Source organism: Gallinula chloropus, assembly GCF_964237585.1.
Source record: "Gallinula chloropus genome assembly, chromosome: 4".
Lineage (NCBI taxonomy): Eukaryota > Metazoa > Chordata > Aves > Gruiformes > Rallidae > Gallinula > Gallinula chloropus.
In genome coordinates this window covers 8,384,322-8,408,328 of record NC_140088.1, presented here as the reverse complement: position 1 = coordinate 8,408,328, position 24,007 = coordinate 8,384,322, and the positions used below count along the sequence as shown (strand labels likewise).

Genomic DNA, 24,007 nt, shown 5'->3' with positions numbered 1-24,007 from the left:
AGGCAGAGTAAGGACAAAAGGAGACTCATCATTAAGCCTGTGTCTGCAGAAAGGAAAGTTAAAGGAGTCTTAAGTTGCTAGAAAATTTAATGTGTTCTTGTTCTATTTTTTCATGAAATAATCATTGCTCTTTATAGTAGACATCATTACAGCTATAGAAAATATGAGACAATGCAAAGAGAAGCCAAATGATTTAGAATCAGAAGACTGATATAGAAAAATATGAATAAGTACCTAAAACTTGTAAAAGAAGATTATGATGACATGTCTGATGAGTTGCTACACTTACTGAAGTTAAAAAAATCCCCAAACTAGTATAGCAGTTGGTCTGTTACCAGCTTTAGTTGCAATGTAAAGCAGAAATCTTGAAGAAGGCTTTTAAGTTGTGAGCATCTATGTCCTTGAATCCCTTCAGCACAAAGGAGGACTCGGAAAATACTGGCTCTACAGCAGCCACCATTTGTAATTATGAGCTATTGCCTGAATCTATTAGCAATGAAGCCACCTGTTTTCTCAGTATAAATAGCTTAGAATTTCCTGCAAGGAAATTACATGAAGCATCAATAAGGAATGATATTACTTTTTTAGGTCAATATGACTATCATTACTTGGCATTTATCTTCTCTTACTGATATCATGTTTGGCAGCCAGTATCATAGAAGACTAAGAAATTGTTCCTCTGTATTTTGTTTTCATTGGTGTTAAATTAGGCTGTTTGGTAATGGCAGTCATCCATTCTGCTTGTTTTAGTGGATCCTTTGGATCTTTGGTATTTCATCTTTTGTATCATGCATTGTTAAGAGAGCAGTAAGTAAAGATTGTGCTGTGATGGGTCTAGAGGCTTTAGACCATCAGGGTCTTTGGATGTAAATGTTTTTGTGCACACTTTAAAAGGGTGGAAAACGAGCTTTACCTTTTCTCTCTACTATGCGTACGCCTGGCTTTGGCACTAAATCAGGAAAGAAAGGTAAAGTTCCTGCAGCCCTGTGCCCTCTGTGATCTACCTTTCTCTGGTCATGTGGCAAAGACAGCCTAGACTTAAGAAGAAACCTCAGCTTGCTGTAGTTGCTTCGACTTGGTTATACTAGATTCAGTTGCTGGCTTTGCACTCCTGGCATAGAGAGTTTAATGAAATATTAGTTTTATGTAGTCACTGTTGCTTTTGAAACAGAACTGCCTATTACTCACTTTGTATTTTTAAACTACATCATTTACACATAGAAGCTGAAGTTTCAAGTACCTATTCCAGCAACCAACATGGGTGTCTGGGATGCTACAATATTTACAAGTGTTGACTTTTTAATGTTGTGTTTACTTTAATTCAGTTTCAAATAAGATAAATAATATGTTCAGATAAATCTCACACATCTTCCTAATTCCTGAATAATATTTAGTTTTCCTCTGTATGTTTCAAAACGTTTACATTATGTATATATAGCCTTTTCAAGAGTGTTTTTCACTGAGTTCTGCATGCTGTCATGACCATGTAAAGAAAGCCTTCTACAGGGACTTGGGATATATTTGAATAAGTGATTCCAAAATTCTTGGACATCTAAATAGCTCTTTTTCTGCATATATTTAAAAACAAATTCTTTTATTCTTCATATTTGAGTCACTGAAAATTAAGTACCAATTTTATTTACTATATGCAAGGCAAATTTGAAAATCATGCTGGTATATAAAATGCAAAACATTTAAATATTTAAATGTCAAATGATCGGGGTGCATTATAAATGAATATGAAGACCTTGCAACATAACTGTTTTTTATTCAGTTATAGGTGCCCAGCGCAGGAGAAGTCCCAGTGCCCTTGCCATTGAAGTATTTGAGTCACATTTGGGAAGTCATATTTTACAGGTAAAAAAATGGCTTTGCCAAGAAAAATCAAAATAACTAGCTGGTCATGTTTCTGCCAATAATTTGAATAATATTGTTGTCAGCACTTATATTGATGAGATTTATTTTTTTAAAGCTTGTGTTTCCTTCTTTTTAGAAAGCCCATGATTGAGAGAATGTTAATGAGAGGGAGGGCAACTATTATTTGGCTGAATCACAGTGTCTTGTTGTTTAGAACTTTGTAGTAGGTGTTTGCTCACAGAATGCCTTTGTGTATTTGTGTGTGTGTGGACACTGAACAGTATTTTGTGTTGGTGATTTGATTTGCCTTATGTGTCATGTGTAGATTGGGGGGGGGGAGAGTCCCTCATTTTGATTTAGGAGCACTGCTTTCCTCCCTGATATTCCACTTGTCACAATTTTATATCACAAATTTGAAACAATCTGCAAAGAGAAAAAAATGAAGAGCAACATGTCTCTTAAGTCTCCTTAGCTTTGAGATAAAAACTAATCTGATATTTGTCAAAGAATTTGGTCACACTGTAGAAGTCATTATATTCCAGGAAGATTAAACTGAAAAAAACAATGACCTGTTGGAAACATTCTTATGCATGCTTTGTTTTGTCAGGGTTGCTACAACCTTTCTTAGGTTGCAGTAATCAAACGTGGAGCAGAAGCAGTTAAGAGCAAAATGTTACGTGTTTTGTCAGCATGGCAAAAACCTACCACTCCAGAAATACAAACCATGTAGTCTTTGCTAAGCATGGCATTGAATAACTGCTCTTATTTAACAATGAACACAGCTTCTCAATGCAAATATATTGCTTGGTGTATTATCTTTTGAGAGGTACGAAAGAGGTAAATTAGGATATTATCATGAGAAATATTCCACTTAATTTGAAATGATTGAGAGCTATCTCTCTGTACTACCTCAGCTGTGGCATTCAAAAGCACGATGGATAATGTCAGATTTTTCACATCTTTATAAAGTAACTAAATGCAGAATAGCAACAAAGATAAGTTTAGGAAAACATGAAATTAGATAGGAGAATGAATTTCTCTTTGGAAAAAAAATCATGAATGAAGTGATCTGCTTAATTATACAACCTTGGAAGTGGTCTAGGTCAAGTTTTTGGTTCTGTAAGCAAATACTTCTGTTATAGTTACTATATCAAAGATATCTGCACCCATATATAGAGCACTGTGTTTTCATATTAGACAGAAATGCTGTTACACTGCCTCATAAATGTAGAAAAAATAAAGAGCTTTATAAAATACATATTTCAGGTTATGTAGTTTGGCAGTGGTGTTGTTTTGAGTATGTAAACATGTATATCCTAAAGGGATTATTTTTACAATATGCGTTATAAAACAATATCTAGCTAAAACTTCAGTGAGACTGATTTATATCCCTAGTCCTTAAGTATTAGGCATGACCCTTTATGAAGGAAAATGGAAAAACCTAGGATGGCTACTTTGAATACTACTTGATGTTTGAGTTTTTCATTTACTGCATATTAATACAATTAGTGATTGTATTAATTAAGCTAGATTCACCCTTTTTTATATAAATTTGTACTTACATGCAATAAATCGTTTTGAGGATATAACTTTATCTCAATACTAGTAAAAAAAAGCCATATTGCACCTGTAACTGAGGATTTTTGGTCAGAATTACCATCAACATCATATTGACTATCTGTTGAGGTGTGGCTTTTTCAGAGAGGGTGGTGCTTTTACCAAGTTACTTCCATTAATCTCTCAGTTGATAATAGGAAGTTCCACTCTTGTCTTATTTTAGCAGAGTAATCACCACTTGGAAGGAAAGTCTAGGTCATGCATTCAAATGCACCACTTTTAGCAGATCTGAACAAAGTTCAGGGTAGTTCCTTGTGGTCTTTTGGTAGAAAGATTATCTCCAGAAGACAAAATGATTTGTAAAATGACAGACAGATTCTGTGGAGGAATAGTGTTCTGCAAAGTTCTCATTTAGTCTGCTTCTCCTAGAAACAATTTTCAAAGCCACATTGTGATAAGTATTGTTTGCAAGTGAAGTAAACAACCTTGATTATACCTTGGGAATACCTGTGTTTGATTTCAGAGTCTGCTGAGGAAGTTGAATTAATAGTTAGTTTGTTTAATCCCTTTTGCTATTAATATTTTGAAGACTGGGTTAAGTGTAAGCTCAGAAATCAAGGAGCCTCTCTAATCCTTCTAATATTTTGATACTTCAAATTTTATTGACAGACACATGAGAAGCATAATACAGTATGTTAAAAAAAAGGGGGGGTGGATATAGTTTACTTATAGTGGTGATGTAAAAACAGAAATGGAGGCACGTCTTGTGATATTTTGCATGTTGATTCCATAAGCAAGTGGTGTCAGCTACTCACATCAAAAATTTTCCAAGCCACACACAATTTCTGTTGATCATGCTGAAGGCATTCCTACAGTAGGTTTGAAGCCATAACTATCCACTGTGTGCTTCAGGGGAAAAAATGACACCACAGAACATGAATGCTCAAACACCATTATATGAGAATCTTAACATCACGTTTCTTTTAAATGTTTTTCAAGTAAAATCATCTGAATAGTGAACAGTTGAAATGCTTGTAATAGGGAAGAAAAATAGATAATGGCAATATGTTGCTTAGTTTTTCACAAGATTTTTGATTTGCCACATTATGTGCTTTGTCTATCTTCTACATTCTTCTGAGAAGTGGTGTAATGATGAGAATAGACTTCAGTAATGACATCTTCACTTTTACATTTTGGTATATATATTATATTTTGTTTATTAAATAAATCCAGTAAAAAAACTCTTATTTCGGATGTTGGCTATTAAAAAAATTTGGCTGAAACTGGCTGTAAAAATTAGCAAGAAGATTATAATTATTTTCAGGGCCCTTGGATTTTTTCTGTAACTTCATTGCTATTGAGAAGGTGTGGAAAAGGGTCAGTAACCCCATATTCTTCATATAATCAGGAATGATCAGGAAATGTAGAACTAAATATAGAGAAAAGGGAAAGTTAGTGAATATATTTGCATATGCAAATTAGCTTAATTGATACTGCTTGCCTCTACAGGGATTTTTCATTACAAACTGGAGTGCTACATTGTTCAGCTCATATTGAGTAATTTAGTAACTAATGAGACCAGTTTGCACTAATTTGCATATGATAAATGAGCTTAATTGCAGTAAATAACTTGGAGGCATAATTACTTAATTTTCCTGTGTTGCATGGCTTTTAAGTTCACGTATGAACAACTCAAGATAATTTTGCATATTTAAATTAGTTGCTTTTAAAATTCTTGAACAAAAAAGAACACACCTTACAATTTGAACTGTAAAGCAATTAAAAGTAAAATGTATGGTATTTTCAAGTAAAAGTTAATATTTTTAAAAAATACATATTTCTTCCTTTAGAAATACCAACGTCTTCTTAAAAAATAAATATTTGGAATTAAACACAACAGAATGGTTTTAAAGTCAGAATTGGAAAGAAAGCTGGTATTAGTAATAATAATAATAGAACTGGGAGTCTGAACTGTAGTGAGTGGTGCACATTTTGTATTGCTGCATACAAGAGTGATAACTTTCATAATTGCATTCTTTGCTTCAGCAGTGCCTATTCAAGTGTTAAGAAACTGTAGCACTTTCATATAACGCTATATTACTGTACACAATAATGTAGACACTAGTTGCCTTAAATTGCCTATACTGTCCTGCCTCTACCAAGTTTTGTGTGAAGAAATCTCGAAATTGGAGACATGCTCTAATTTTGGTATAAAAAAAGATGTCTTGGGCTTTTTGGGGGGTTCGGGGGTTTTTTTTTTGGGGGGGTGGTAGAGCTGGTCAGTGGTGAGCACTGTCATGAATAACCATAGTGATGGAGATTTCTGCCATGAGTTTAAAAAAAACCCAAACAACAAATAATCAAAACCATAGTCAAAATATATTAAAGATCCCATTTCATTTCAGCTTTTGTCTATGAGATACTTTTAATAGAATTGATAGAATTGCACTACTGAACCAGACTGGCAAAAAAGCTCCAACACCCAACAATTTAGTCCCATTCTGTTGTGCAGCCATGGTTTACAAGTGTATTACAATCACTGAATTTTCCATCTATGCCTTCCACCCACCTGCCTTCCTAGAAGCTTTTCTTAAGTCTTGGTGAACTTTGTTGTGGAATTTTTAAGAGACTTGCGTCTTCCTTTGTCCACGACATCCTTTTACTTGAGATTGTACCTTTTACTGCCATTAAGAAAATATTTTAGGATGAACAAGGGCTTTTGACATTGCAGTGTCAAATTCAATGAGGGAAAAAAAATCAGGTTCCTATTAAGATGAAAGGAAAAACAGCCACAAGATACAAACCACTTAGCTTGTATGGAGTGATTCACAGTTCAGAGAAGATACCTGTAGTGGATGTGCAGTTGCATCCAAGATGACCCAGCAAAGTCATGTCTAGTATGCACAAGGGCTGTAAGCTCCTGTTCCGCTTCCTAGCAGCCTCCCTATCAGCACAGACATAATCATGTAATGTAGTCCAAAACTGGGAGCAAAATTTGAACTACTTGGAAGCTTCGTATGGCTCAAATGCTACAGATTGACTTTACTCCATGCAGTGGTCCCAGGCTTTCTGAGAATGAAAGGCCATCTGAAATTTTGTAAACATACTTCACATCCTTTTCACTCTCCTGGAAGCCTCAGCTTATGGCCAGAACTTCACAGAGATTTAATTGTATCTTTCCCTCCATCCTATAGAGAATCCACAGATTATTAGACCCACTGATGTTATCTTAGTTTCTTTATTCCACAAACAAACCAACCCTGTGGACATAAGATGCCTGAGGAATTTCTGTCATTGTGAAGAATTAAAAGCTGTCCTTCATTCTACTAGTTTTATATTAATGCATCCAGCACTGTAATAATAAGACTAATATGAAATTGTACAAATATATCCTAATACATATATATAATATACTAATGATCTTCAGAGTGGGTCCCTTACAATTTGTGAGGTAAATGTGTGGTATGAATGCAACATCTCTAGTTTCAGGTGAATCATTCCAGGTGATGCCACTTAATAACAGTCTCATCACTCCAAGTGAGTACTCTAACAGTTAGTCTTCTGTTTGCAGGTAGCTACGACCCCATCCACCTGCACTTCCAAGCTAAAAGAAAGTTGCGTCTATAATTGTGTTCTAGAGGCAGATCCCATTCCACTGTCTGGGCTCTATAATAGCTGCAAATAAGATTGAATCATACATGCGATGCTCTCACGAATACTCATGGTCACATGAAAGATCAATCGAATCCTAACATATTGTTAGGATCCCAGTAGCTACAAAGCAAAGCAAAAGCCTTTTTCACATATTCAACCAGTGAAATTGGAAGTTGTTATTGGGAAAATATTTCCACATTCTTCTTAAATTAATCTGGTTTTATCATCCAGTTTATAAACGAGTGTTACCAAGATGTAGAAACAAGTATCAAATTTGAAGGAAATCAAGTTTTTTTCTCCATTGTCTAGATGGGTCTTGTCCTCCATTTCTGTTATTATTTTTGCAGCACCGCTGACACTCTTTCTGGTCTTCTGTCAAGCTTGGTAGAGACAAGGAGTGGAAAGAATTCACTATAAAATTCCACTATAATATTTAGCCATGTTTGGAAGATATTGCTATTTATCATAACAACCAGATTAGGATATAACAAGACAATGATATTATTATTATTTTCTAAAAACATCTTGGGGGTGAAGTTTTGTATACATTGTAAACATGCATGTTCAGTGTGCGACCAGTTTTGTGCAACACCTGTGAATTTTTTTGAGGCAAAGTAGACATCAGTGAACAAAGCAAGTTATTTACAATTTTGAAATACTGAATGAATAATTGTTTATGAAGGTACAAGAGTTGCACACAATAAACAGGGTCATAGAGAAACAGAAGTTTCTCCTGTAGTGAAAATAAATACTACTACTTTGGCCTGCAAGCACACTGTTAGGAATTAAAATTGGAAAAACAGTTTGGATAATCATAATACAACAAGAAAATACATAGTTCTAAAATTTGTCTTCCCTACAAATGTTTGTGTATTACAATACTTTGGAGTGTTTTAATTAGATATAAGCAGTAGAAAACCAAGTACAAGTTGACATTAAGTTTAGAGGTAGTTCTGTAGCTGGCTAGGCTATAGCTGAGCAGAAATCTCATTTTTCCAATATTTGAATTATTACAGGGAGCCCCATCTGACAAGAAAATGAAAAAAGTGGGAAAACAGACAGGAAAGTGTTGGAGTGCTATAAAATATTAGGGAGAAGATTTATCTTCTCATTTGCTATTTTCAGTTGCTCTGAGTATTACATAATGAGGTTATCTCTGTATAACACTAGTCAACACAGAAATAGTGACACGAGACTAAAGGTGAGGAAGCAGCAGATGGTAGTGCTGATGGAGGATTTTTCCAGGCTGTAAAAGGTGTTAACAGAAAAGACTTCTACTGGTTTGGAGATTTGTGAAGGGCAGCTGCTGATGATGATGTCAGTGGCACACTTTTTGAGGTTGAAGACGACCATTCAGCTTCTTGCAGATTGGGTTAAAGGAATACACCATGAACTGACCTCTGTAAGCCTATGTCAAAGGCAGGCAAAACAAGGAAAATATGAAAAAGCTGACAAAATTTAGGAGATGTTGGAGAGCATAGATCTATGCTGTCTGAAAGTGAAAATTTTTGGTGTGAGGTAGAGGTTCTTACAAGCACAGAAGCAGGCTGTTCCCATGCACTGAAAGACAGGTTGGTGGGGAAGAAGACTGGTCTGGCTGAACAGAGAGCTTTGGCTGGAACTCAGGGAAAAAGGGAGAGTTTCTGACCATTGGAAGAAGGAGCAGGCAACTCAGGAGGACTACAAAGGTGTCACGAAGTTATGCAGGGAGAAAATTAGAAGATCAACTAGACCTTAATCTGGTTACTCCTGTAAATAACAATAAAAATGTTTCTATTAATACATTAGCAACAAAAGGGAGGGCTAAGGAGAATCTCTATCCTTTATTGGATGCAAAGGAAAACACGGTGACAAAGGATGAGGAAAAGACTGAGGTACTTAATGCCTTCTTTGCCTCAATCTTTAATAGTAAAACCGGTTTTATTCAGCCAGGTATACAGCCCCATGAGCTGGAAGACAGGGGCGAGGAACAGAATGAAGCCCCCCATAATCCAAGGGGAAATGGTTGGCAACCTCCTACTACACACAAGGCTATGGAGCTAGAGGAGATTCACCCAAGGGTACTAGTGGCAGAAGTGCTCACCACGCCACTTTCCATCAGCAGTCTTGGTTAACCCAGCAGGGGCCCAGATGACTGGAGTTTAGCAAATGTGATGCCTGTCTACAAGAAGTGCCAGAAGGAGGATCCAGGAAACTACAGGCCTGTCAATCTGACCTCAGTGCTGGGGAAGATTAGGTAGGAGATCACCTTGAGTGCCATCACTGGCATATACATGTGAAACAGGTGATAAGCACAGGTTAATGAAAGGCGGGTCCTGCTTGGCTAACCTGATCTCCTTCTACAAAAAGGTGACCCTCTTAGTGGAGGGAAAGGCTGTGGATGTTGTCTGCCTGGACTTTAGCAAAGCCCTTGATGTTGTTTCCTACAACATTCTCCTGGTTGCTTATGGCTAGATGGCTGTATTATTCACAGGATAAAAAACTGGCTGGCTGGTTGGGCCCAAAAATTTGTGGTGGAGTTAAATCCAGTTGGCAGCCAGTCACAAGTGGTGTTCCTCAGAGGTCACTACTGGGGATACTCCTGTTTAATATTTTTATCAGTGTTGTGGATGAGGGGATTGAGTGCACCCTCAATCAGTTTGCAGATGACACCAAGTTGGGTGGGAGTATTGTAGAGGGGCAGAAAGGCTCTTTGGAGGGGTCTGGACAGGCTGGATGGGCTGCAATCAACTGTATGGGGTTCAAAAAGGCTCAGTACCAAGCCCTCCACTTTGGTCACAGCAACCCCATGTAACACTACAGGCTTGGAAAAGATTGCCTGGAAAGCTGCCCAGTGGACAAGGACCTGGAGGTGTTGGTTAACAGCCAGTAGTGTGCCCAGGTGACCAAGAAGGCCAGTACATCCTGGCCTGTATCAGAAATAGCATGGCCAGCAGCACCAGGGAAGTAATTGTTCCCCTGTACTCAGCACTGGTGAGGCTGTACCTCAAGTAATGTGTTCAGTTTTGGACCCCTCACTACAAGACAGGCATTGAGGTGCTGGAGTATGTCCAAAGAAGGGCATCAAAGCTGGTGAAGGGTCTAGAGAGCAAGTTTTATGAGGAGTGGCTGAGACAACTGAGGTTGTTTAGCCTGGAGAAAGGGAGGTGAGGAGAAACATTATTGTTCTCTACAACTACCTGAAAGAAGGTTGTAGCCAAGCAAGTGTCAGTCTCTTCTCCTACCTGACAGTGGTAGGACAAGAGGAAATGGCTTCAAGTTGTGCTAGAGGAGGTTTAGATTGGATATTAGGAAAAAAATTGTTCACTGAAAGGGTTATCAAGCACTGGAACAGGCTGCCCACGGAAGTGGTTGAGTCACCATCATCATCATCCCTGGAGGTATTTAAAAGAAATGTACATGTGGTGCTCAGGGACATGGTTTAGTGGTGGACTTTGCAGTGTTAGGTTAACAGTTGGCTTTCGTGACCTTAAAGATCTTTTCCAACCTAAACAATTCTGTGATTATATCTTATTCATCATTAGCCAAAAATAAAGTGGATGTTGAGAGATGAAGTAAGAGGAAATAGTTGTTACAAATCAAACCACACAGCAAAGTGATCCTAAACTTCCTCTTGGCAGTAAAGAGCTGCGCGTAATGCAACAAGACAGAATGAGTACATAGCATGTCAGAACTGAAGGTTTGGAGATCATATAAATCTCCATGAGGGGATAATTTCTGTAAGGCACACATCTAGCTTGTATACTTAATTTTTGAATCCAAACCTCCTTATTGTCATGTACAGCCTATTTTTCTCAGTTTTCTTCTGGAGATTAACTGGTACTCAGACCATTCAGATAGAAAAGCAAAGGAGCACCAGTGCTCTCCATAAAGTGCTGACCAGAAATTTAACACAGTTAGAGAGAAAAATAGACACTTTTTTAATCTACATTTCTATCAAAAATCAGAAGCATTCAGTATGCAGCCATCTTTTATCTAGAAAAGCTGACAATTGTGTAAAGTTCAAATTAGTCATTCAGAAACAGTGAGATAACAGTAATAAATTGGATGCTGTAATGCCTTAGTATAAGCTGGACAAAAACGATGGATTTATGATGTAAGAGATGGTAGTATATACACAGAATGGAATACAACCTTCTAAAAAATTACAGTTTCTAAGTGGACAGGACCAGAGAAAATAATCTGTGTTATTTTTAAGAACATTAAGTTAGGAACAAATTCTTAAAAAGAAATTGAACAAGGCAGGAGAATGTCAGGATACTACATGCAACCTACTGGGAAACTAATTTGGGATGACATAAAATGTCCAGTTATTAACTGTTCAAACACCTTGCCCAAATACAGTTTAAAAGCATGAAGACCATGTAAATGGTGATATGTTGTGAAAAGAACCACAGGACTCTGGTAAGAAAGGATTAGTGTCATGCTTTGCAGTGTGCATTTCCAGGGATGAGGCATCTCCAGTAGCAGTTTCTTCATCATGATTTAATGACAGATGTTATTTCATCTTTCTGCAGCTAAATATATAATCAACATAGGAATCTGTTCAGGTTTGATCACCATTCTCTCCTCAAGTACTTTGTAGATTGATAGTCTCAAATGATCCTCCTCTTGTAACAAAAGAGTAAGGCTCTTAAACCTGATGTTAATTTATTTAGAACTTTGGAAATCTAATTGTGCTGTTTATACTAGGTTAAGTGATTCAGAGTAATAATAAGTATTTGAAGCTGAAAGGAAGCAGAATAACCTCTCAGAAATTTTAATGTCATGGGTCTCTATTCACTGTTGAATGGGTTTTTTTGCACTTTAAACGTGTAAATGCCACTGAATGCTATGATATGGCTCTGGTTTTACACCAGTTTAAATTATAACAGAGGTTAGCCTGATACATTGCATGTTGCTAAAAAGGGCTAGGAACAAAGGCTAGATCAGAATCTGAAAAGGTTAAAGGAGCTGCACAGGCAGCACTGTTACAAGGGACATCTCACCATTAACCAGAACGCTCAGCAAGAGGATTTCCTGGGTTCTTGAGACTGGAAAAGTGTTCATTTGCATACTCCAATTTGTCCCAGTCACAGTAAGCCCATCAGGTTGACTCCATAGGGGCAGGGCTTTCAATCTGGAGTTATGGCAAAGGTACAGCATCCTAGCGGTTGCTGCCCAAGGGGTTATATGCTAAAAGGAGACTGGGGGAGGGGTAAGAAATAGCAAATTGTTTTGCAGTCAGAGCTTGAAGCAGTACACTTAAACCTGCATTTTATATGGCAACTATATATAAAAGCATGGGGTTTCATTTAATAAAGAAATATTTGATCTGAGCAGGACACATCATACCATAGTGTGTCATTTAATTCCTGGGAAAGTATTTGAAGAAAATGACATATCTCAGCACTGTTTGTTGACCGTTTTGTTGTCACCTGCTGAGTGTTGTCATTTCCATAGCCAGTGGGCTGTATTGAATCAGACAGAGGGAATAGGTCATTAAAAGAAATGGAGGACTTTCTGCAGCCTGCAGATGCTGAAGGAGGAATTTTTCTTCAGATGCATCAACAAAACTCTGTTTAATGGCCTCTACATTCAGCTATGATTTGGGGTTTAGCCCTATTTTGCTCTGAGGTGAGGTGTCTTGAAAGTATAGACAGCATAAACTAATATGTGGGTTTACCAGAAAGAATTTTACTGTCTATGGGGTTTGTAAAGATGTAGGTGAGGACAGTAAGTGTCCTGGTTTCAGAATGCCTTGTTTGTCTCTTTTTCTTTTATTTTTTTTCCCAGTCACAGCATTCATCAAGAAAGGAAAAGGGTGGTGCTTTTATATAAACAAATAAAAAAGGGGAAAAGTGTGTTTCATGGGCATGCTGTGCAAGTTAGCTGGTATTTTTCTTCACTTTCTTAAAAACATTGATGACAGTTTCAAAGATGACTATATTCTTCATTTCAGGTCTTATGAAAACAAAACCCACTAGAAATAGGCTTTAAACATCCTTTGTACTCCTCTGTAATAAAAGTGAAGGGCTGCAATACGTGCCCTCTTTTTCCATAGGAACTGGCAAAGGGTAATGTGGAAGTCTGCATACAGAGAATCCTTAAATGGAGCACGGACAGTTGAGATTCATATAAATGCTCCTGTTAAAGGCTGCTTTTAACTCTGAATTATTTCATCAGCTATCTGATATTTACTTTTTCATACTTTTTTCTTTTTTTATGGTAAATGTGTTCAAACTTCCCCACTGCTATAGAAGCTGTAGCACCAGATGTGGTTCTGTATCCCCAGAATTTTACTTGGAAAGTGCAAGCACTTTTACACAGAGTTTAAAACATATAACATTTAGGGGAGTATGAATATTGTTGATATAAATGAGTCGGCTTGTAGAGTGTACTCTCTGTTCAAAAGTATATTGTCTCAAAAGTTGATTAAAAGTGGTTGCTTCCATTAGGTGCTGCTAAAATGTCACTGTTCACTACCTGTAGAAAAAATAGAAAAGGGACTATGGAAACAAATGATAACATTGCCAGAAGTGAGGTAATTGTGTGTAATTATATTGTGTCACATTTTCTTTGGGGGACATTTAATAAGGTCGATGCTGAATTCTGTTCATTAGTTATGTACAGCACTTAGCCAATGAATTGTGGTGTTCATTCACATTTTTTTCCATTTTAAGGAGAATACTATTTAGATGTATCATTTTACGTTATTGTAAGACTATACCTCTTTGATAGAATCTGATTGAATTCAGGTTTGATTTAATGAATTCCAAATTTTTTCCTACCTATTAGAGATAGTGATTTAAAGTAAGTATCATCAGCTTCATTTGCACATAGTATTTGTTATTCTGTTCTTCCCTTCACTTGTATCTTCTGCTCAACATAAAGATTAAAATCTTTATGACTTCATTCATGGTTTTTCCAAAACAGAGGTGGTGGATTATCTACCTTTAATGCACACTCTAAGAAAGAGAATAGGAATTACTTCTCCCAATCACCATTATGGAGGACACCTTCTCTGCAACTGGCACCTAGCCCATTCATAAAACCATTTTTTGTTTGCCTTCAGAAAAATTACATATGTTTAGTATTTTATTTTCCCTCTCCGTACCCTATGTAGTTTAGGAAGTGGGAAGAAGGCAGTGCTAACAGTATGGAACAGGTTAGCTTTCTTCAGGCTACCAGGAAATTCTTCATAGTCAACAGTATGAAAAAGTGTTAGTTTTACTGAAAATGGATGAAAACCAAGCCAGGCTTTGATTGGAGGCCTCATCTCTACAGATATGTAGAGATTCTCAGAATTCCTTTATACAGTCTCAAAGAAAGGCACTTATAGGTGGGATTTAAATTGGAAGAATATTCACAGTGTTTCATTATTCAAAGCAACCAAAATTCTACATGAAAAATGTCTGTCTTTTGTGGTTTAGAATTTCCAGATTTATTTATACAAAGTATACTGTCAGCAGACATTTCAAAAATAAGCCCTCTGTTTAACTGAGAATGAAAAGTTTGGGACTTTAAATAATCCCATTGAAAGACTGTCCTGCTAAGTCAGGTGTCTCACCTTCTGTTCTTTTATTTTGTTTTCAGTTTTTACATTTAGATATCTGAATTGGTAATCATCAAGGCAGGGTTCTTCATTCCTTACGAATTATGTAGTCAAAGAAAATCAAGACAGAATATGATCCTCCCTTAAAGAAGGGGCTAGATATGCTTCTAAAAGGGCTAGATATTATTATAAACATAAATAACAGTTATCAAAGTGAATATTAGAAGGTAGTAAAAAGTTCAAGTTTTCAAGGCTACCGTGATGCATTGGTCTATCAAAAAAACAAAAGAAAAAAATACTCGGCTTTGTTTGTTATAAACCCAAACTTATTGTCCTGAAATGAAAATAATTTGGAAGTAATTTGAAAATGAACCTAATTTCCATATTTTTGTATGTCTAATTTCTTGCAAGTAGCCATTTTTTGTGTGTTAGAGTAGGCACACAAACCCAGATATTTTCAACACCTGGTTGTAGGCTCCTAAAACTATGCCAGTGGAAGATAAACCTGTACACCAGCTGGCCAGCAGAAGGTATTACACTTTCCTGTAGAAAGGCCTGCTCTTGTCACTGGAATTGGCACTGGGCATTGTAGGGACTATTTGGGTTTACTTTGGCCCCTGCACTTTTGCATTTTAGCATCCAGTATTCCACATTGTGGGGGGACATGCAGTGGGAAAGGCAGGGGCTTGCATCATGTCAAGTCCTTGCACATTTAGGCTGCTGACTTTGTACTGCCCCCCATACTTCCAACATTTGCCAGCAGCTAATTAGCACCATTTGGCACTCATTCTACAAAAGTTTCCCCAACTCCCAAACAGATTATTCCTGATGAGGGTATGAATTATCTACATGTAGGAGGCTTGGCAGGAAGTGGGTATAGCTGCTGTAGCTGAATTTAGGAGCATATATACCCTTATGCCTTGTTCTAGAATGATATTCAGTGGCCTCCCTCAGGCAGAGGCTATGATTTTGGTAGACTTCAAATATAAGTGGAAAGTGGGCTTTCCCATTTCTTACCTGAGGAAATGGTGAACATTTCTTAATTTGTGGGTATTAAGGTATTGGTGCATTCTCAAGTCAAAGGGAGAAACCTCATCCTTTTTCAAAGCAACTAGGAATGAACAGTCTCAACAGCAAAGCACAGCATTTTAATTAGAGAATTTTATTTTCTTTAGTGTCAACAATGTGCTTCTTAAGGGTGACACATGTAAATTTCTAAGTAGGTATCAGTGTTACAGTGGCAAATTATTACCTTTTTTTTAATTGTTATTTACCATATAGAGCACTTTAATGTGTGATGTTTTCCTCTTTATAAAAAATCTTTGTGATGTCATCCAAATCTTATACTTGCAATTCCTGGCAATATATATTGCAGTAAAAAGTTGATTAAGATTAAAAATAATGGATGATATCAGCAGAGCTCCTCAGCCTTCAGACAAGGAATGAATATTTTACATTGCACCTGCAAGATTTCATAATCTGGGTCTACATCACCAGGAACAGTAGAAAGACTGAAATTAGATGTGTAGTGGCATAGGAAAGCATCAAAGGATGCATATTATGCTCAGATGGTACTCCTTAATACAGAGGCACCACTCACTAACCCTAGAAACATGACTACGGTGCAGTGGCAAGCTGACCCGTAGCAGACAGACAATCGGGTTTCTCAGCAAAGCCAGCAGTAGAGCCAGAAAAGGAAAGCTGACATCCAGATGCTGGTGATACAGGCATCCTACCCAGATTTGGGCATATGGGTCCTGCATCTGTCACCGTTACACCAGCAGTTGGCTCCCAACCTGGAGCAGATTCTGTATTCCCAGTGAGTTAAGAGATCCCAGCCAGCACAGTTACTGAATCGATAAGCCAAGTCTTCTGAAGCAGTGCTGTTATGTTTGAAAGGCCAATTTAGGTCAAAAGATGTCCTGTGAGATTGTACAAGGGCTCTTCCCATTCATGGCAAGATTGTGATGCATCAGTTTTTTTCTGCTTATGCAGGCATATTAAAAGCAGTGGCATAGTGAGGAAATGACAGCATTTTTTAAATGCCAAAAGAAAAAGAATTCATCTGAAAGGACTGGACCTTACAAGCACTTTTTTCTCGTGGAAAAGAAACTTCATTAATATTTACTTGTTCATTCTTCTGGGAGAATTGGTGTGGGTTCCTAAATCAGCCTTGATCTCCAGAAACCCTGAAACATCTCTTTACTAAAGAAGCTATTTTCCTGTCCCAGTTTCAAAAACTTCTGAAGGCCAAATGCATTCATCCCACACAGAACAATCTCAGAGAGAAAGACGATCCTGTGACAGACATGAGAGCTTCTACATCCCCTCTCCTTCAATATTTTCTCCTTCAGCAAAGTTCTTTACCCAAGACTACTTTTCAGTATCTCAAAGAGTTTGAAATGGAAGTATTCATTTAAGAATGAACGCTTGACACCAAGCAGCATCACAGACACTCAAGGACTAAGAAGCTCAGCACATTGGCCGCCTTTACCTGATGAAGGTTTAAAAGAACTTGGAAAGGAAGTTTAAACCATCATCTTTAATTGCCTGTAATCTCCTTCAGAGATACCTTTATACATCAGTGATGCATTTACTTCTTGCCTGACCTAGATCCTTAAACTAAATTCAATGTAAGCATTTAGTGGTCAAAATACCAGAGCTGAATTTACCCTTGAATAAACTACATAGATATTTCTTCACACGGAGACAGAGAAGTGAACTGTGAACATGAACACACACTACTTTTATCAGCTCGCCCCCACTGCTTTGCTTTTATGTTTTTATTTTGAAAACTGCTGGTCAACTCATTCTAGTACAGAATTTCTACAGTGTATAGGGATTATTGAGAGCTGATTGTGTATGTCTGGAGGGCTGTAGAAGTCTCCTCTGTTCTAAAAGAGAGTGCTACTGGAAGGACTACTGGCAGTGCAGCATGTACTTCATAACTCTTTAAACAGAAAATGGGAATCCTTTAAAATTAGTAGCCAATAATTATAAATTCATTTGGCTAGTACTATAAAAATGTTAGTCATTTGGAACTAATATGGATTAACAAGCTTCAACCTTGGGGATTTCCTTGTATTTTAGCAATTATGTAGTTTTATTTTAAAGTGTTATTAATAACAATAATACTACATTTACACCAAACTACCTGTGTGATGTCTGAGGCATATAGAAACCTACCTTTAGAAATAGAAGACTTTTCACAACTATGAAGTAAAACTTTTGTTATGAATTATCTGTTGGAGTAAGTTTTGTCTCTTTCATGACTATAGCAGAAGCACATGGGGAATATTTTTTTCCTGATTAATGTAGCAGCCATGATAAATTACTATTTACATTAAAATTTTAAGTGATGTTATTTAATGATTAGTCAAGTACTCTGTCTTTTATTCATTGAGGATGGCTACGTAAAGATACAAGCATTCCTTTATGACCAAAGCTGTGGGTTTGGGATCCATTTATGTGACCTCCTCAGTACCATTCATACTTATAAAGGACCCTGAAGTGAAAAATAAGTTGGTCACGTGGTAATGTTCCAATTTCGCTCTGCTTTTCCTTAAATACTGAGTATTTTGAAATAGTGCTGCAGAGATAATGTGTAAATTCGTAACTAATCATTTAAAGTCAAATTCCTCCATGAACTTTATGCTACAGGAGCCTCAGTATGTAGTTGATGATATTTTAAAAACTCAGTCCAAAGAAAAGACGAGAACACCTAGCACAGTGAGTTAATGTAGTGTGGAAAACACTGAATGCACAGATTTTCTACAAATAACTGCTCTTTTTACAATACTATACAATACATTACAAAGACCAAAATCTTGTAACAAATGGAGTAGCAGACTGAAAGTCAGAGTAACTGAGAAACAAGCCCAGATGCATTTCTTTTTGAAATAGAAGAAACATAATGATTACAAAAGCCACTGTGGCAATTTAATAGATTATATTTCAGTTGTTCACATGAATATAACTGAATTTTTACTCTGAAAGTGAGAACAGTTTTTCAGTTGCATGAGGAGGAAATTCAGAGCATATTGAGACCTTTTCAGGATATGAATTGACTGAATGTGAAAAAATGCATTTTAGTGTTTAGCTTAAATTCCAGAAGTGCTACATTCTTTTTTCAAAATGCAAAAGTTCTCAAATATTTAAAAAAATTGAACATCTCATCCCAAATTTTGTCTTACAAGCTTTGTTTTTTTTTAGAAATGTATAAGCTGGCGGAGGTCCTAAGACTTTCTCCTGCTGAAATTTATAACGGTATCTAAGTGGAAGTTTATTTCTCTAACTTTTAATACTTTTTTAAGAAACAAGAAATGTCATCCACTGTGTGGACCTCACAAGTGCAGGTAGTGCAGTCCTGTGGCCCCTTTCATTCTTTTTTAAAACTTTAATCCACAGACTCCAGTGGATATTCCAGATTTATATCACTGTTAATGAAATAGAGCTGAAAACTTTGCATTCCTGAGGGCATATAGTGTCTGTCTGGCCAATCAGTTATGATAAACTGTAACTGTATTCTGTTTTTCAGTTTGTGGTTATGCTTAGCTTTAAAGGTGCTTAGATGTAAGCAGGGACAAAAAGTTTATGGTAAGAATGATTAAAGAAATAGGATCCAGGACTGAGTGGCATGAAGTGCTGAGGAAAAATGACTGAATATATTCTGGTATTGCAAAGGCTTTTGCAGATCATAGAGCTTTCAATAACAGTAGAAAGATTTCCTCCTTCAAATGAAGTACCTCTTTTAAGAACAAGAATATGAATTGTTCTCTCAATATAACGAAATCATTAAGTTTAGTTTATTTCAAGATCATTTCCTTGGTTGATCTTGGGCAAGCATAGATTACCCTGATTTTACCCTGATTCCTTTTTTGTGTGTGTTCTTTTTTCTTTTGTTCTTTTCCTTTGCGGTTTTTGTTGATCATGTATTTTGGCTTCTGGTCATGTGACTATCTTTTCTTATGCAACCTTTGAGCCATTTTGAGGTATTTTCTATTTACACCAGCTATACTTCTAAACAGATTTCACTTGAAAAATACCTGCCTGTGGTCATCGCCAGATATTTTTGTTATTGATAACAAAGCAATATCAGTACTTTTTGAGGTTGACACACCACTTTCTGATACCATTATCATTATAATTATAATGCTTTCTTCAAATAGCTTTGCAAATCTAGAAAATATCTTCAGCAAAGAAAATCTCCTAGACTGCAATTTTTGGAGGTATTTGGGGTTTTTTCTTACTGAATTAATAATTTTTTCCTTGTTTCTGTGATTCAAAACCTAGAATATTTCAACCTGAGGTGCTAGAATAATGATGCCATTGAAAAAGATGAGAGATTAAATGTTTAAATTCGGCTACTATATTTCTCAAATAACTTTAGCTGGTCACATATTTCTTAGGTCACCAACCTATATAAAGTCTGAAATACATTCTTAAGTCAGTAATCACTTGATTTAAAGTCCTTTTCGGGAATGCAGCCTTACATTTATGGAAGATAACTATGAAAAGACTGAAATCCAGAGAGTCCTGCATTGTAGAATTTCCCCAGGAAATCATTCATATACTGAAAATATCATGACTTCTAGTAACAAGGGGAGAAGGACTATAATGTATTCATCAAGAACCATTGTTCCTATGTTGCTTAAACTTTCAGGTCAAGATCTCTTGTAAGAACTTTACATTAATACTCATTTCCTTCCAGTGGAGCTTCAGAGCTAAGTTCTGGGACCAAATGTCACCACCCTTTTGCAAAATCTTCTCTTAATCAAAAGTGGCTTGAATCCTATTAAAAACTTCCTAAACATGATTTCTAAAAGCAATGCTTCACATAAATATTTGCAGCTTCCTCTCTGAGAAGGACACCTAGCTGAGACTCCCTATTTCTGCTGAAAGTATGAAATTTCTATAGTTCCATTGGTTTATTGCCATGGCATTTTCCTTTGTGTTACTGCCTGCAACCAAACTGTGATGCATTGATGGATTATTTTAATTCAGACTGTCCATGGTGTAAATGATTGCTTTAGTAAAGGAAGGAATATTATTAAACACAACATAATGCTTTAGAGATGCATTCTTCACAAAATGTTTTCAAAATTTTTGTATATATTTTAAGATATTTAAAAGACACTGTTTTCCTGGGGGAAAGGAGGTGTCTTTCTAACAACCCTGAGATATTTATCCATACGATTTAAAATATTGTAAAAACATGATGCAGTGAATATAAACTTTAAGCCTCTTTTACAATGTTAGTAGTAATTCCTACCGGTAAGAAAAGGTAAATCTCAATAAATCATGGTATTAAACTTGCAAAATAAAACAAATAAAAGATTGGCAAAAGCTTCATGGTGAAATGCATAGACAAAAGTTTTTCTTATTTGAGAAGAGAATTGCCACTTGTTTTCTAACAAGAGTTACCAAGCTACTCTGTGTACAACTTTAGCAGTGGCTGTTGATGTCTTACATAGGAACACCTGTAGTTAGCTGTAGTTCATTTCAGTGCACTTACTGGTTGTATCTGCCTTGTCTAGAAACTCAGATCTTTCAATGACTCAGAATCATGAATATAAATCCCAACTACATGCATCTCTCTCCCATTGAAATATACGGTTACAGTCAAGTTACCCAGATCTGAACTGAAAGATAATTACCCTCTTCATTCAAACTAAATAAAAGATTTTATTTATTGACATAAATACATTATATCTTATTAGACATCCATTCATGGTGAATTTAGGGTATCACAGTTACCTTTGCAAGATGATGGGAATGAATACTGACTATGCATTCCTGAAGCTCAAATCCTGAACCCGTGGGACTTCTACTAAAAGACTCAGTTCCAGGAGCTGTAATGTTTCTGTTGTAGGGTTGCCAGTGTGAGAAAGCAATCCATACTGTATTACCTACTGAGAAGAAATTCTGAGTGGGATTTTAGAAGCAGTTCTACAATAATTTGTAAAAATGGTGTGTCTTTCATTCATTACCAATTAGGCGTTCAAGGGGAGAAATTGCAGTAGAAAGGTAGAATCTGCAATGTCTTTTTAGTCTCCATGACCAAGCTTGGTGAACATTTGTTATACTCTTTGAGGATAATTAAAATCAGTATGTGAGGGGGAGGGAGGCTGAAGGGGAAGGGAAGAGTTTTCCACCACTTCTTATAGGCCAGAAGGTATGTTGCAAGGGACTAATTAGACATCACTTTTTTGTGAACCAAGATCAAATATAATGATAGTCATCTGTCTGGATCATGAGCTTTTTGCATTTTTTCTTTTAAAACCTTGCTTTTTGGAATCCCATTGAGATCAGTCCAGTTTCCTTCTTTAACATCTGTGAAAGATCATTAAGAGCTAATACAGATTTGAAAAATGTGATTGAGCTAATATGAGATGATCAGTGAGCTAGTTTGGGCTCATTCAGATGCAACGGATGTAAAGGACAGTCCCAAAAACACAGCTGGCAGTTAAAGATTTTGCAAACATAGATTGGCTTATTTTGTTTGGCAGGAAAAACTACTGAGATTCTGAAGTACAAAACTGTTTTTCACTCCATACTGTTTGCCAGATCAGTTCCAGGGACATCAGATGGGTGTGAAGGGTAAGACTTGTAGTGTTAGTGATATGCTTTCAGGTGAAAGAAACTAGAATTACATGCTGACAGCAATCTGGTCTAGATGTGGTAATGAGGGGAAATGTTTCTGCTGTTCTCTCTCAATAACTGTCCTTATGGGCTTTGCAAAAACCTCTTGCTCTCATTTTGTGTTGTACAACTTCGTAGCTATTGTCTTAGCAGTGCATCTGGTGTCTGTCCTAATTCCTTTACCCAGAGGAAATCCTTCTCCAGTATTTCTTAGTGGGGAAAAAAGGCATTTAAAGTTTTGCCCCACCGAGTGGAGACAGTCTGCAGATTTCATGTATCATCTTTATCTTTATTTTCCCCTTCAAAGATGTCTCACATTAGTTTATTAGAACCTGGGAAAAAAAGATCCTTACTAACTTTGCCATGTCAGGCTTCAGCAGAAAAGATAATTTTCCATTTTTTCTGATTAATTAAACCAATGCTGTCATTAACATTTGGACTAGTTACCTATGATTATAGTTAATGAGATGTAGGTGTGATACTGTAAATGGAGCAACAGACTTGAGGTGATTTATGTCACTTGTGATTCTGGCATTTAAACTACCTGTGTCTTTGGTTACCCTGTTGGGAACAGTAGGATGAGAAAGTTGAGTCCGTTCCAACAGACTGTGTATTCCATAACAGTATTAGACGTGTACTTTTCAGTATCAGTTTACAGATGTTTATTTACTCATATAACAGACTCAAATTGATTTAATTTTGGGATAGCAGTTGAAATATTGTGGATTAAAATGTTATACATGGCAAAAGAAGGGACCCTTGCCTGTGCAGTGTCGTTGTTACAGCCCTGAGGCTGTTGGCTCAGCTCATGATATATTGTAGTGCTAGTGTTTCAGCTCTCTCAGGGGATTGCTGGTCCTACTATAAGGTCAGGAGTTAACTACTTGTATTTTAGCAGTGTACTGATATCAATACGGCTCCTATGGAAACCTTACTTGACGTCATTTTCGGATCTTTGCTACTGTAGCGAAGCTTTAGTAAAAGTCAATAAGAACATTAGATTGTTGTCTGTATTATTACTTGCCACTTCCTGCCAGCAATCTACTGATTCATTAGCAGAGAGTTTTGGAAATCTCACTTGATTATTTATGCAGTCAATAGCAAGGCTTGTCTGCATTCATAATTGTTTGATTTTATGGCCTCTTCTTTAAACAAACATTGTCTATGGTAATGTGATGCCCTGATGGATGGGAAAGGTTTTGTCTGTGAATATCATTTAGATAATTAAAAATGACAGATGAAATCGCCTGCTGTCTTGACCTGTACTTTGTTCCCTCAGTGATGCTGAAGAGATGCTGATTGCTGTCAATCAAAACCCATTGGAGGTTTGTAAATTCTGGCTGCTGTGAACTCTGACCTCCAGTGTTGATCTGAAATAGATAATAACCTTGAAATTCTATTAGAATTTAAAAACTGTTTCACCAAAGGGGCATACTATATATATTTTTGTCTAGAACATGACTACTGAATGTCATTGTTTACTTCACACGGTCCAGGAAACAAAAGTAAACATATTGTGTTTAATAAAACTTAATAGCACAAATCAGAACTAAAATACCATAAAATAAAATCACCTCCCCCTGTTTTTTTTTTTTTTGTTTGTTTCAAGGCTGCTAAATCCTCTTTAGAAAACATTCCATTTCATACTGTGTAATAACATTGTGATTCTAAAGCTTATGATGTTACCCTGACTTAATGACGTATTCTGGCCGTCCATCTATCTCATTTTCTTCTTTCCTCTAAGAATAGTCTTTGAGACACTTA

The 24,007-nt window shown here is 36.5% G+C and overlaps 1 protein-coding gene across 6 annotated transcripts in view; it reads left to right on the top strand.

Annotated features, from left to right (window-relative positions):
- Nucleotides 1-24,007, top strand: part of NPAS3 (neuronal PAS domain protein 3) — a gene marked incomplete at both ends in the record, with an annotated part of 611,353 nt that overhangs the window by 294,619 nt on the left and 292,727 nt on the right. For 4 of the 6 annotated variants that reach the window (XM_084262736.1, XM_084262734.1, XM_084262732.1 and 1 more), the window contains one exon: nucleotides 1,775-1,857. In XM_084262736.1, the coding sequence (XP_084118862.1) occupies nucleotides 1,775-1,857 (83 nt within the window). The remainder of the gene's footprint in view (nucleotides 1-1,774; nucleotides 1,858-24,007) is intronic. The other 2 variants (XM_084262735.1, XM_084262733.1) reach the window with 1 other exon arrangement.